Source organism: Scedosporium apiospermum, assembly GCF_000732125.1.
Source record: "Scedosporium apiospermum strain IHEM 14462 chromosome Unknown SEQ_SAPIO_0091, whole genome shotgun sequence".
NCBI classification, from domain to species: Eukaryota; Fungi; Ascomycota; class Sordariomycetes; order Microascales; family Microascaceae; genus Scedosporium; species Scedosporium apiospermum.
In genome coordinates, this window is record NW_015971792.1 from 159,309 (window position 1) to 174,073 (window position 14,765).

Genomic DNA, 14,765 nt, shown 5'->3' on the forward strand with positions numbered 1-14,765 from the left:
GGCGAGAGACTATTTTTATTCCTCTGCACTTTCTTCGCCGGGAAATCTGCAACTCTTTTCATTGCGGGAAACCTTCTTTTTTACTATAAAATATTCCCATCTCCCACTTGTGTCGTCCCTAAAATATCAACACTTGATTCAACTGCCCGCTTCCCTCTCGCATCCTACAAGCGCGCATCTCCTGATTTTAATCACACTTCAGCATCTGCAGCAGCCCTTACAGCAGCCAAATTCCCCCAACTCCGCCAAAAAAAAATGCACCTGTTCAAGGCCCTCCCCATCTTCGCGACCATCGCCTCCGTCGCCCTCGCTGACATTGACCTCGACCGCGAGGACATTCCCACCCAATGCACATCCGTCTGCGAGCCGCTTCGGAGTCTCGTCGAACAATGCAACGTCGACGATGATGCCGTAGGTGGTGACCGCAACGAGGACCTTCTGGAGAAGCAGTGCGTGTGCACGAACACGAGCTTCGACGTCGCTGGTGTCGCTGCGCTTTGTGCGAGCTGCATGGAGCAGAACGTGAGGGATCGAGAAGATCTTGATGGTAAGAGCCTATGATGATAAAAAAAAAAAAAAAAAAAAAAAAAAAAAAAAACTCTCCAGGTACGAAAGATCAATTCTCACGGACGGTTTACAGATATCCATGAGATCATGACGGCGTGTAGCTTCCAAAGCACCAGCTTCGCCCCAAGCGCTACCACCATCATCGAGGGCGTTACCGTCACGGCGACCCGGCCCACGGGCATTAACCAGCTCACCACTACCACCGGCTCCCAGCCCACCTCGGCCTCCAATACCAACGGCGGCAACAACGATGATAACGGAAACCGTGACAACGCTGCTGGTTCTCTGGCTCCCGGGATGATAGTCTCCATGGCCGGCGCTGTCGTCGGATTGGTCATGATCCTCCAGTAATTGGGATTTCCGCATCATCGAATTTCTCCTACGAAGAAATTGATATTGGGGGTGCAAAGTGGACTTAGATTAATGTGGATGTGGAACGAATTTTCATGCCGAGTACAGAGGAATGAATAATGGAATGATTCGAACGATTTTGGTATATTTAGAAATGATCCGCAAACTCGACGTTTCAGATGCGGCTAAGAATAGCTTCAAGCGTTTTTCATTGTGTCAGTTTGTTGGATAAGATGATCTGTGTGTCTGGATGTACCGTATCCGAGGCCCCGGCACTGGGGCGTCCACGCTCAACAAGTGTGAATGCCGTCCCATCCATTTCGAGTGATAGGATAACACAGTTACCAGAAGCTGCGACTCATGGAGACTATAGGATTGTATTTCACTGCGCAAAGGGGTTGCTTGTTCACTGAAATAGCCAATTGAACAATCGTAGTTTCTTTGTCCCTTTCCACACCATGCAAAACTCCCGAGTCTTGCACCCCCGAGAAGGTGTCTTCATTGAATAGTGCCCTGTACCGTTCATCCGGTTCTCGAGCGCCATGCGCTGGTTTCTTCACGTATTCATCAGATAAGGACATGATTTTGCGACATGTACGAGCCATACTCTCGTTAATACAGTGGCTCTCAAAGTTCGTGTTGACCGGGCCGGCCACGGCCTGAATCCGCTCCTCGTCTCGTGGATACCAGGTCATGCTAGCATGCCTCACCAAGAAGTAGAAGGGACGCGGGAGGAAAAGCGGCACAATCCTTGAATGGAAAGTTAGTCACGATGGATGACACGGCGAATCTGATGCGGGCAGTGACTTACCATATTAGAGTTCCTAAACATTTCTTCTTGGATGGCTCGGGGTCCAAGGTTTATTCCAAAATGCTGATAATTGAGTCAAATGCAGCCCGCGCATTATGAACACAGTCTTCATAAGAACCCAGGTGCTCAGGAAGTGATGTCAATTGTATGATGATTGTCATGGTCGCGTAATATATGAAGAGGGAATCGGGTGTAATAGTCCATTTTCTTCTTTTACTTCAAGTTCTTCATCATCGATGATTATCATTAATGCAAGGCAGTATCTTAATCAGTCCTTCAAGTACGGCATTTCATAGTCAGTTTCCAGGCATTCTTTCAACTTATCAGTATATTAACTTGTTTCTTGTAGCGATTTGCCTACAGCGGTCTTGATTAGGTCTTTATAAGTGAGCACTCCATCTTATCACTTCCACTCTATTGGAAATGCCACTTCATGCTGCCCTTGTTTCTTTTCCATTGATCAACTGAATCCGAAGTCCGTCGAGCCATTGGGAGCTTTAGGTGGTAGTTCTCGACTGGTTCGACTTCTGGCCATTGACCGACCTTTTATTCGATGGTTCGGCTAGGCCACACCAGTCCGTCTTAATAGTAGTAGCCCAAGCCTAATATGATACAAGATCCCATTTGCCCTGTTACTGAATACAGTTAAGCCTAGCTAAACCGCGACTTCGTCTCTAAGCTCTCCCAAACCCCAACTATAGCATCCCATCGCCTCCCAGCACCAGTTAGCGCACCTGCAAAGACCCTCATCCAATCTGCCGCATTGCTCCTACAAAGCGGCGTCCCGTCCAGGCTTACCACACCACTACTCTGCACCCAGTCCGCGATCTGAGGACTTTCCGGCGCGTATTGCCCCAAGTCCAGGCCCGCAATGTTCTGAGCGTAGGTACAGGCCTGTGCGCCAGCCATCATCCACATCCACGTCACTAGGGCAGCTGCTGTAAGAGCAAGGTGCGCGATCGGGTCGACTTCCAAGTTCCGCAGGGCTGCGAGCTGTGCGTCGTCCCGGTACGCCTTGAGGATGTATAGCGCGTGCAACACCGCCCTTCGCCCGTCCGGCGAGTTGGCCCATTGCCGCATTTGCGCTTCCCTATCCCGGCCACGGGGACACTCCTCTGCCGCCGCGTCAGCCATCAGGACCTGGCGCAGCGTCTCGACGTCCGCGTAAGAGTGTACCGTGACAAAGTGATAGAGTAGCACGGCATGGAGGACGTACGCCCTCAACCGATCCAGTATAGCGTGCCGGTCCTCCGCCTTATCCTCCTCTTCCTCGCCCGCGTACGCTCGGACGTACTCCTCCAGCAGGGCACCCTCTGCACCCCGCACGTTGTTTAGACGCTCCTTCCAAAATCCAAGCAGCTGGTGTAGCGGCTTCTGGTGCTCGGCGTCGCAGGCCGATGCGGAGGCATCGACCCACTTGCGGCTCCACCGCGCGTGCTGCCAAGTGTTATGCACGACGCCGAGGAGACCAACCTCGACATCCTTAAGGAGGACGATACTGTCGCCACGGGGCTGCACCTGTGAGTTGCGGCCAAAAGTCAGCAGGTCGCACATATGGTAGCCGGCGCGCTCGTCCGGCTGGGTGCGAAAGCGCGTGGGAAACAGATCGAGGCCGTAGGCATTCCACAAGGCGTAGGTTGAGACGAGGGGTAAGTCGAGCTCCTCGCGCTGGATGAGCGGTGGGTGGCCGGTGAGGAGGGCGAGGTGGACGTCGACTTTGAAGGCAGCGGTCACGATCCTATGGAAGAGGTTAGTTATTGTTACTCGGGCGCGAGGTACGAGGTTTGAGACGAACCTTACCCAGCGCTGGAAACCGAAATGCACCCATGGTGTAAAGGTCCCCGGGTAGTGCGTGTCTTGTTGGCATTCAATTGCTTCCGCACTGAAGAGGCCATTGTCTCGGAAAAGGGTGACAAGGATGCCGTGGAGAAGGCGGGCCTTGGAGATAAGCTCTAGTCTCTAGGCATGTCGGTCAGCATAAAGACCTCACTACCTGGCACTAGTGATTGCCGAACTTACTCCCGTCTCGAACGCTAAGACGATGTTAAGGAGCGCTGAGCGAAAAGTCTCCAGCGGCCACGGCTGGCCGTTCAATGCCACGGAAGTTGAAGTAGCCTGTAGGAAGTCAGTTACGTCTATCCGGCAGAGTGAACCGTCGGTACTGTAAACGTACCAGTTCTCGCAGTAAATGATCCACCAACATCAAATGTAGCTCAGTAACCAGATTCCTCAGCTCCTCATCATTCTCGTACCAGGCGCCTATCATCAAAACCGATGCAACCACGACTAAAGGTTCTGTGCTTGGGTCGAAGACTGGCAGATGTACGATTGGCCATCGCTCGTGGAAGGCTCTAGAGTAAGACTGGAGGCAAGTTATAACCCAGTTTTTTTTATCGAGCGATTCCTGGTCCGCAGTGGTCAAGGAACCCAACGTGTCCAGCGTTGAGACTGTCGCGGCGAGCGCACGCATACCAAGACAGATAGGACGAAGCTTTTCCGGACTTCGAGGACTCGGGATCGGCCTTATTTCTAGGGTGGTCTCAAGCCTACCGGAAGGGAATAAAGGAACTGATGGCGCTAAGAATGTTCCCATGTACGGTCTATTGGGATGGTCGAATGACGGTGACGGCTGATCATGCGTATGAGCATCCGGGAAGCTGTCAGAAACTCCGTTACGCTGTTCATGGCTGGCCTGGGCCTCAGCGGATCCTGTCTCGGTCATCCCTCCTCCCCTGATGTAAGTGCAGGGTATGTCTCTCTTAGAGCAGTGGGTGCATGTGTCCCCACCGTCGCACTTAGTCTTCCTAGCATGACATGCGTCACAAGCGCGGCTCCTGCGAGGATCTGGGATGGCTGTAGACTGGTGGAGACCCACATGCCGGCGGAGGACATCGCTGAGAGCAAGCCACAAGTCAGCACGCTGTTTTAAGTATAATCAAATGGCTGGACCCACTCGGGAGGACAAGACAAGTAATAGGGGCCGGGGCCTTACTTGCGGGTGAAGGATCGCTGGCACACATTGCAGACGTAAGCTCGTTCGCCGTGAGTAGCCTGATGACGGCGGAGGTGTTCTTTCCGGATGAAAGTCTTGCCGCAAAAGCAGGTCTGACGTTCCGGAGTTGTTAGAGTGTGCATTTCGTGGGTTGCGGAGTCGGCGGTCCGGAAATAGACTACTTGGCATTTTCAAAGAAAGCGACAGAAGAGAGCAATGACCGAATGAGTTCCAGTGAAGAAACGTCGTAATCGGAATCAGCGCCACGATGATGGCAAAGACACGAGCGCCGAAAGCGACAGCTAGTGTCTGCCGAGTGGGATGAAGAACGACCATTGATAAATAATCCCACTCGGATCTTTCTAATCCAACCATCCGAGTCGGCTATCCCTTTTTGCCCACAAACGGCGACGTGGGCTGCCCGATACTAACTTCAATTAGCGAGTGGAACCTGTCTTTGTGTCCAAAGCCTTTTGTCATAGGGTACGCTACTTCATGCTAAGCTAGTAGATCCATTATGCACTGCTGCTGTCAATCTTAGAGACGCATCAAATGGCCGACTACAGTGAACGCCATCTGGCTTAACTTGCAACTGACCGCGATGGATATCAGATCCAATCTATCTGCGGATAAGAAAGACCGGATTTGCCTAGGTGGGCCATTTCTAAGCGAACATTGGATATCAGTTTTGACCCACGGGCCTCTCTCCCGCCTTGGCCGACTTCCAATTTCGCGATCTTGCCGGCAAGTCTGTGTAAAGTCCCCAATGTCATAAACGATCTCCCCCCCCACCATCTCTCTACTATATTTAATTACCTGCGCTGAGCAAGTCTCGCCGTGGACGAAGACGCGCGATTGTTCTCTTGGGTACATCTCTTCTATATCCAGAGCCTCGAGCAGCGAGGAACTCACCCCGATATCATGGCTGCTATTACAAACAACGGCGAAAAGCCTGCCGAGCTACCCACCCATCAAAGTACGCCAACCGGAGACGAAACGGGTACCACCACGCTAGCGTCCTTGTACGGCGGTGGTAGGAGCAGCAGTATCAACGGTGAAGAGCAAAACGAGCAACAAGAACAACATGATTTGGCCCATGGCCACTCCAATGCCGAGCCTGTCTGGCTTGCCACAACCCTCACGCTCCCGCGCGAAATCCTCTTTGCTTCTGTGACCTGCTTAGTCCAGTTCTGTACCCGTGAGTTGTTGCGCCTGCATTTCGCCTCTTGGGCGTCTCGCATTCGGATTGACATAGCTGATCACGATTCCCCCCTAATCAGAAGCAGCATTTTTTCAGACTCTATTCCTGATACATCAGATTGGTGGTAGTTTTGGCGTCACAAACCCCGCCAAGCTTAGTTGGCTCGTTGCTGGGTACAGTCTGACTGTTGGCACTTTTATCCTCTTCTCCGGGCGCCTAGGGGATACATTCGGCTACAAACTCATGCTTCTAATTGGCATGGGCTGGTTCTCCCTCTGGTCCATGTTGGCCGGCTTCAGTGTCTACTCCGGCTATCTCTTCTTCGTCTTCTCGCGGGTCTTGCAAGGTATCGGGCCAGCTATCGCCCTGCCCAATGCCCTCGCCATTTTCGGTGCTTCGTATCCCCCAGGGCACCGGAAGGCTATGGTCTTCTCATTCTTTGGCGCTAGTGCTCCGGTCGGGGCTATCGTCGGAGCGGCGGCGGGATCGGCCCTCGAGTTGGCCTGGTGGCCGTGGGTCCTCTGGGTTTTGTCCATAACACTGTTTGTCATCTGTGTCGTGGGCTAATTTGTGATCCCTTCCCCACCACACAAGGTTTCCTTTACATGGTCTCTCCGAGCGCTTGTAACGGAACTTGACCTCCTCGGTGCCGTCATTGGCTGCACAGGTCTCGTAACCTTCAATTTCGCATGGAACCAGGCGCCTCTCGTCGGGTGGAATTCACCGGAAGTTATTGCAACACTCGTTATTGGATTCTTACTTCTAGTCGCCTTCTTCGTCATAGAGTCGAGGTGGGCTAAGCGACCTCTCCTACCCTTCGATGCCATCAACGCCGATGTCGCTTTTGTCCTCGGCGCGATCGCCTGTGGTTGGGCGACGTTCGGTGTGTGGACGCTCTACTTCGTCCAGATCCTTCAGCGGATCCGCCATCTATCTCCACTTCTCTCATCAGCCTGGTTTTGCCCTGGAGCAGTGGCCGGTATGATAGCAGCAGTGGCAACAGGCACTTTACTCGGGCCTCTAAGGACGCCGCCCCCGGTTGTCATGACCCTAGCCCTGCTGGCCTTTGCTATCGGTGTCACCCTCACAGCTACCACGCCCGTGGACCAGATTTACTGGGCACAGACCTTTGTGTCGGTCATTATCATGCCCTTTGGCATGGACATGAGCTTCCCAGCAGCCACGCTGATTCTCTCTGATGCCGTCAAGAAGGAGCATCAAGGTATCATGGCGAGTCTAGTCAACACTGTGGTCAATTACGGCATCTCACTTGGTGTTGGATTTGCAGGCACGGTTGAAGTCCATGTCAACAACGGAGGTAAGACGGAAGAGGATATGCTCACGGGGTTCCGCAGTGCGCTCTATCTAGGAATCGGACTTGCTGGCCTCGGCGTCGTTATTTGTCTGACTTTCCTCCAGAGGAAGTATCGGAAACAATGAGTGCCAGTATAGAGAGCTAAGGGAAAGAGGGCAATATCATAACTCTACAGCTAATGTACAGCTTAGATATCAAAAGTAATCTAGCAAGATAATATAATATAAAATAGTATTATATACTTTTTATATACTAATTAATAATTATCACGGCCTAGCTATAGGTTATATCACGACCTGGCCGCGGCTTGGTCGTCAGGGGCAGTAAGACGCAGCAGAATAGGAATGAAGTCACGTAGTCGCTCTTGCGAAAAGCGGTGAGGCGCTCTTCTAATAATTGAAGACAATCTCCAACCTCTTAAGGGCCCCGAGTTCACATGTGTAATTGGTAAAGTCTCGCAAAGGGTCAACTGCCCACGCGCAGCATTTTATTGAAAACGATAGCTCCGACAACGAACCAGAGGGGGGATGGGCAGCCGATGGAAATAGCCTCAGTATAAGAACTCAATTTGGGAAACGCCAGCCCGGGGATCTTAGATACAGGACTTCCGCGCCCCATGTCTTCGCTGTTTAGAAGTATATGACGCTTCCAATACTCTTGTCCCGTTCTCCCTGTCACTCTCAAAGTTCAGCATCTGTGTTGCTCTTGTTGGAGATTTTGGTTCCTCAGTTTAGCTTGCGTTTCATGTCAACCCTCTTCTCCGAGCTCTCTGGCACGGAGTTCACATATTGCACTTTGGGCTTCGCATCAGCCTATAGATTAGGTATTTAGTCTTGTTTCTTGCTGGTGGCATAGCGGGAGCTCTTCCGCCGCCTCGGCCTCCCTTCCGACATCAGATAGCTATTGAATAAGAATAGGCGGCTGGCAGACTGTGCGCGAACTAATTTGCTTCCCAACAGCACCTTTCTTATACTGCTTTTCAATTTAGGGGCTACCTCTGATCCGGAAGAAAGAATGGCACCTGCAGCTCTCAAAGACCTGGCCTCGGCGGCCCTTTCCCCTGTCGAGGTCATTCCTCGTGAGGCATACGGGATTCCCCCGTAGTATCATTCGGAACCGCGCCGAATGCGAATCACCTGCGTTGGTGCTGGAGCTAGCCGTCTTCTAGTTCTAGTTGCCTATAAGTTAAGGACCTTCACTCCAAGTGCTACTACCATCATCGAGGGCGTCACCATCACAGAGTTCCACCTGACCAACATTGACCAACTCACCACTATTACCAGCCCCTAGCCTACCTCGGCCTCTAATACTAACAATGGCAATAATGCTAATAAAAATAATTATAATAAAAATCATAATAACACTACTGGTATCCTAACTCCCAGGATGATGGCATCTATAGTCGGTGCTATTGTTAGGTTAGCTATACTTCTTATTAATCGGGAATGGGGATGTTGAATTTCTACTAGGAAGATATCTATTGATATTAGGGGCGTCGCCGCCAACCTCGGAACCGTAAACCGTTGTCGGGCAGGAAATGGGTTACCCAAGCCCATTTTCCATCATGGGCGTACCTGGTAGCGGCCTACCTCCCTTTCCGGTACGGTGGTTGTGAAGTGGATGTTTCGTGAGGTTCGGAGATTGATTTCGACGCGTCGGCGCGTTGTTGACAGAAGATGAAGTTCCATGCTGTTGGCGGTCATGGTTTTGTTTGGTCGTCCGTCCCTTCTGCTTCGCATCTCCATCGCGTATTCCTTGGGTTTCTGTACCGTGAACTATTGTCGGGCAGGGCAAATGGGGCACCCAAGTCCATTTTCCATCATGGGGCGTACTCGAAAGGGAAGCAACCCCCTTTGCTGTACGGTGGCTGTGATGTTTAGTGTTTCGTGAGGTCCAGAGATCAAAATTTCGGCGTGTCGGCACGTCGCTCGGGGAGGATAATTGTGTTTTTGATGTGTTCTGTGCTGCTGTTGGTGCTTTCGATGTTGTTGTGCGATACCCGGCTTCGTACTCAGTCTCTTGGTCTCCGATGTCGTAACCGTTGTCGGGCAGGAACAATGGGGAATCTAGGTCCATTTTCTATCGTGGGGCGAACTCGAAAGGGGCGCAACTCCCTCTACCATACTGTGGCAGTATGTTTGGTGTTTCGTGAGGTTCGGAGGTCGGCTTTCGGCGCGTCGTTGGAAGGGGAATAATCGCGTTGTTGAGCTCCTCTTGGCACTCAGAGACCGCCGAATTATTTCTCTGAGATCCCCAGCGGACACCACGTGGAGGTGGAAGCTCGTCGTCCGCCACCTGTCGTCCTGTGTCCGGGCTCTAGGTGCCCGGGGTGCAAGTGTGCATCGTTACCAGTACTTGCGACTTACGCAACTTATCACTACGCGTTTCATGGGGGCGCATTGGATGTCGTTACTATTAACGGATTGCGAGTCGCCCGGGTTTCCGGGCTCCAGGTGGTTTGGGGGTGGCGAGGGGAAAGATAGAAATGGGACACGTTACTACTAATAGGTCTGACCGTATACATAGATCCTAGGTTGAAAAAATTGAAAGCTTGTGCAGAAAGCTAAGGTTGGTACTCGAGATATCAAAGCGCAGGCCTCTTCGATCAAGGTCAGCGTCAAGATGGCTGTTTTTAGCTGATAAGGCCCGGTACGCGCGTTGGCGATAACGCATATCCCTTTTTTTTACTGTTTCCCCGATTGATCCGTTTTCCGTCCGTGACTCTGAACGCAAAGGCGGGAGCAGGTCTGGGGGAGCGCCATGGTCTCACAAAAGGTGGTGTGTCGGGTGATGTTCGACTGAACTCAGACATAGTGTGCGTCCTACTATTGTCGAAACTGGCAGAAGCACTGGCGCCCGCCTCCAGGTATCTGTCAAACGTATATACACACGTCTCTGGAGACTGAGAAATTTTCTCATGAGGGCTGAATGGGACGTGTTATCTTGGTTTACGCGTAGGTTTTTACGATTTCGAAAGCCGGCGAGCTGAGTGCAGGGATTGGGGCTGAAGTGATCCAAGCCTCCCTTCCGGGGTGTGACCAACATCGAGTCCGTCCTAACTGGAAAGGGAATTCTATTCCGCCCTATTCCAGAAGAAATTATCTTGGCGTGAGCCCAGCACTATAAAGTTATCACGGATTCCCACCACCCGAGTTCGAAATATTGACAATATGGTGCTCACCCCAACACATCACCGACGCGCGATCCACCACAATGGATCTCACAAAAAATACCCATCATTATTCGAGCCTAGATGGCGACCGCCGGGAGATCCGCCTCTTAAAACTCTTTCCTGGCGCAAGGGATGACCCCATCCGCTGTACTCTCGTGACGCACTCTCTCGACGACAAGCCCGAGTACTACGCGCTATCGTACATGTGGGGGACGGACATTTCCGCAACAATTTGCGTTGACCATAATGACTTCTTCCGCGTGACGGAGAACCTCTCTCGGGCACTGCGTGATTTCCGACTGCCGGATGCTCCACTGACTCTATGGGCCGACGCCATCTGCATCGACCAGAGTAACATACCCGAGCGAGGCAGCCAGGTCAATCTCATGAAGGACATATATTCAGGCGCGCAAGAAGTACGCGCATGGCTAGACTTCGATCTTGCCGCTGATAACCCTGTTGTCGAACGGCTTCACGGTTTGTCCCCAACAACGGAGGACTCCTTTAGAGACCTGGGCGAGGAGCCCGAAGTATGGGAACCCATGGAGCGGCTCTTCAAGAATCAGTATTGGGACAGACTCTGGATCCAGCAAGAACTCGTGTGCTCCGGCAAGTTCGCCATCTACTGCCGTGCGACAAGACTCGAGGGCGAGTCCATGATGCGATTCCAGGAACGCCTTGCCCAACAGATCGGGAAGCATAACCAGACTGTCGAGGGCCAGACTTCCTGGTCCAAGCTTCATAAAGTGGTGAAGGTGGGCCATGTACCCTCCCGGCACATCCGATGGTGGCGTGTGATGAAGTCAACGGGACGCATGGTTCACAGCGCAAGGCTGCAAACACCCCCCGAGATACTCGCCCCGGCCAACGTTAAGCTAAAAAAGCGATTTTCCGAGGCGGCAATCATCACGCCCAACTACCTACTCGGCGGTCTTCGCATAGCGGCGCGACTCCATGCCACCGACCCGCGAGACCGCATCTATTCGACGCTCAACATCGTGTCGGACTGCGCACCCGGTGACATAGATGTCGACTACGGGAAGTCGGTCGGTGAAGTATATACAGACACCGCCAGGTGCATCATGCGCAAGTATCAAAACTTGCACTTCTTACCTTATGCATGGATGCCCCTTGACCTTGAAAACGATAAGGTTTTGGAACAGGGCAAGAACGACGTGCCCGATATCCCTTCATGGGTTCCCCAGTGGCACCGGGTCGACAGGAGCGTCTTCTGGATTCCCTTCTCAGCAAGTGGCGATGTAATCGCCCGGCCCGACATAGGGACCCGCACAGGCAATAGGCTACCCGTACGCGGCTTCCGCATTGACCGCGTCCGCCACGTCCCCGCGCAGTCATGCTTTTACTTCCAGCCCCTTCGGATCTTCGTTGATATGATCCTCCCCTTCCTCGTCGGCCTAGAGGGCGAGACCCTAGGCCGCGCCATCCGCCGCACCGTCACGCTCCTAACCGATGCCCTCGTGAGCCTCCCCATAATCGAGACGACCAGGCAGGACCACATGCCCTCTGCAAACGAGCGCTTTCTCTACATGACCCTCCTCCTGCGCGCAGGCGCTGTCTTGAGCGACTACCTCATTGTGAACCTGCTCGGGTCCGAGGTGGAGTCGGCCGCCCGCATGACCGAATTTTTAGCGGCCTCCCAGGCCCTGGAGGCTCAGGACCAAACGCCGATCAGACACGTTGACATCGCCGATCTTGTGCGTAACGAGGGCTTTTGCAAGCCCGATCACGAGGCTTTCAATGTCATGTTGCGGTGCATTGTCAATACCCTGGCCGGGTGTGTTCTTGTGGGGCTAGAGGACCCGCAGCGATGCTTCGGGACGCTGAATTTGTGTGCCGTCGAGGAAGGTGATGAGGTATGGCTGCTGTTCGGGTGCGCGACGCCCATGGTGCTGCGGAGGAAGGGTGATGATGAGGAAGGTAGAGGTGAATATGAGGTTGTGTCGGCGGCGTGGATACCCGGGGCCATGGATGGGGAATTGGTGTTAGGCATGGAGGGAGAGTTTTACGATGGGCAGAAGCTTTGGGGAAGGGAGGTGGAGACTATTCATCTGGTCTGAAGATCAAGGAACTAAGTTGGAACCTCTTCCGGCCCCCCTCCTCTTTCGGGCCCCCTTAAAATCTGTAATGGTATTCTAGAAGTGGCTGGGTTGCGCCGCGATTGAGGGAATACTTAAGTGGATGTAAGGGGCAGTTCCAGGTATATAGTGCTGGAACTGGGGCGGCAACTGGGGCTGTCACCCCGGCCGCGGGAAACAGCGCTGCCGGAAAGTTGGGCGGATCCGTGGCGGCTTTCATTGCCATGGGTTTCGCCGCGATGCTGGCTTTTTGAGAATTTGCTTGTTAGCTGTATCCTAGTAAATCACATTTCAGAAATTATGTCTTAAGCCTCAAACGGCCGATCACGAAACTGATAAAACAGCTTCGTAGTGTAAAATCTGCTGTAGACGGCGAGCTATGTAAGCCACTCGCTGATGATTCTTTGTGATTATGATTCATTTCGACTCACTCCGATCATGGTGGGTTGGATGTACCGTGTCTCCTTATTTTCGTGCACGGGTACAAATTCGGTTAAGCTGTGCTAGAAGCAAATGTGCCTGAACCTAAACCCAATCCAGCAACACAAACTCCCGAGAACTTTTCTATAAATCCCCGCGTCCGTCCTTCCACCCCCCCCGCCCCCCCCCACCCCAAAAAACACGCCCCGAAAGGCACGACATCAAAGCAACAGACGAGCACCTCTTCCAACCCAACATGGACAAGTTAAAATCCGGCAACGCGGGCGGCTACCTGGATATCCTCGGCCAGCAGCCCTACCTCAGCCAACTCTACACTCAAATCACTTCCTGTTTTCCCCTCCCCGGTGATGCCCCAGTCCCAGAAATCACAAGCACCCTCACGACAGGCCTCATGCGTCTTAGCGCCGCCTTCCCATGGATATCAGGCCAAGTTGTGCGCGAGGAAGCTTCTGAAGGTAATGGCTCTGGTGTCTTCAGATTCGCCCCTCTCCAAGAAATGCCTCGCTTCCAGATCAAGGACCTCCGCGATGATCGTGGGGCAATGACGATGGAGCAGCTCAGGGAGGCTAATTTTCCGATGAGCATGCTCGACGAATCCATAATCGCGCCGAGGAATACTTTGACGTTTCCGGGAGGACCGGATTCTGAGGGACCAGCGCCCGTGTTTCTCGTCCAGGCGACGCTGGTGCGGGGCGGGCTTCTCCTGACCTTTGTCGCGCAGCACAATGTCATGGACATGGGCGGCCAGGGCGCAATGATAGCTCTCCTTTCAAAAGGGTGCCACGGCGAGGACTTCACCGCCGAGGAAATTGAACTTGGAAACCGCGACAGGCGGCACGTCATCCCTCTCCTCGGCGAATCCGACCAGCTTAGTGCTGAGGTCGAGATGCAGCGCACGAAACCCGCTGATGCTCAGCAACCGACTCCATCACTTTCCGAGTCTACGTGGGCGTACTTCACCTTCAGTCCTGAATCTCTCACCTCCCTCAAATCCCTCGCATCCGAATCTGTCACTAGCCCTCCAGGCTTTGTATCAACAGACGACGCCGTCACGGCCTTTATCTGGCAGGCCACCTCCCGCGCCCGTCTCCCGCGCCTCGACTCTTCCACGCCATCCACTCTCGGCCGCGCCGTAGACGTCCGACGCCACCTCGGCATCCCGCTCACGTACCCCGGCGTGGCGCAAAACATGACCTACGACACCTTCACGATCCAAGACCTCGCAGATTCTCCCTTGGGCAAGATAGCCTCCGACCTGCGCCTTGCGCTTCTCGACAACGGGACGTCGGGCCTTGCACATCGCACCCGCGCCTTAGCTACCGTCCTCGAAAAGTCTGCCGACAAGACGGTGGTGGGGCTCACGGCGAAGATTGATCCTTCGACGGACGTGGCGCTTAGTTCCTGGGCTAACCAGAAGTTCTTTGAGTGGGATTTTAATTTGGGCTTGGGGATGCCGGAGGCTGTGAGGAGGCCGAGGTTTACTCCGTTTGAGGGATTAATGTATTTGATGCCGAGGAAGGCGGGTGGTGAAGTTGTGGCTGGGATTTCTTTGAGATTGGAGGATATGGAGAGGTTGAGGGCGGATGAGGAGTTTGGGAAGTATGCAAAGTATATAGGATGAATGGACGGCCAATATCTAAGTGGGAGATCACCTCTAAGTACATCAGGATACGAATGTCACGGTGAAGGAAGATTACGCCAAACGGTTCTTAGGAACAAAGTAAGGATGAAATAGACCTCATGGAAATGCCATGTGGGTGAAATGACATGGGCTTCTTAAATAGCTGATCCATGAGGCAGAGTGAACAATGAAGACACG

The 14,765-nt window shown here is 53.1% G+C and overlaps 3 protein-coding genes and 2 pseudogenes across 3 annotated transcripts; 4 read left to right on the forward strand and 1 right to left on the reverse strand.

Moving 5' to 3' along the window:
- Positions 1–255: 255 nt before the first annotated feature.
- SAPIO_CDS4256 (uncharacterized protein) lies at positions 256–918 on the forward strand (the record flags this gene model as incomplete). The annotated part of the gene is made up of 2 exons (XM_016786850.1): positions 256–547; positions 641–918. The coding sequence occupies 2 exons, from the start codon at positions 256–258 to the stop codon at positions 916–918; spliced, it is 570 nt and encodes a 189-aa protein (XP_016643452.1).
- A 1,308-nt stretch (positions 919–2,226) lies between these two features.
- On the reverse strand, positions 2,227–4,749 carry SAPIO_CDS4257 (uncharacterized protein; the record flags this gene model as incomplete). Its single annotated transcript, XM_016786851.1, has 7 exons — positions 2,227–2,331; positions 2,528–3,467; positions 3,525–3,688; positions 3,749–3,844; positions 3,903–3,988; positions 4,525–4,623; positions 4,722–4,749. The coding sequence occupies 7 exons, from the start codon at positions 4,747–4,749 to the stop codon at positions 2,227–2,229; spliced, it is 1,518 nt and encodes a 505-aa protein (XP_016643453.1).
- Positions 4,750–5,642: 893 nt separating this feature from the next.
- Positions 5,643–7,362, forward strand: SAPIO_CDS4258 (uncharacterized protein; the record flags this gene model as incomplete). The annotated part of the gene is made up of 3 exons (XM_016786852.1): positions 5,643–5,919; positions 6,002–6,475; positions 6,689–7,362. The coding sequence occupies 3 exons, from the start codon at positions 5,643–5,645 to the stop codon at positions 7,360–7,362; spliced, it is 1,425 nt and encodes a 474-aa protein (XP_016643454.1).
- Positions 7,363–10,450: 3,088 nt separating this feature from the next.
- Positions 10,451–12,487, forward strand: SAPIO_CDS4259 (annotated as a pseudogene; the record flags this gene model as incomplete).
- A 694-nt stretch (positions 12,488–13,181) lies between these two features.
- SAPIO_CDS4260 lies at positions 13,182–14,567 on the forward strand (annotated as a pseudogene; the record flags this gene model as incomplete).
- Positions 14,568–14,765: the final 198 nt, after the last annotated feature.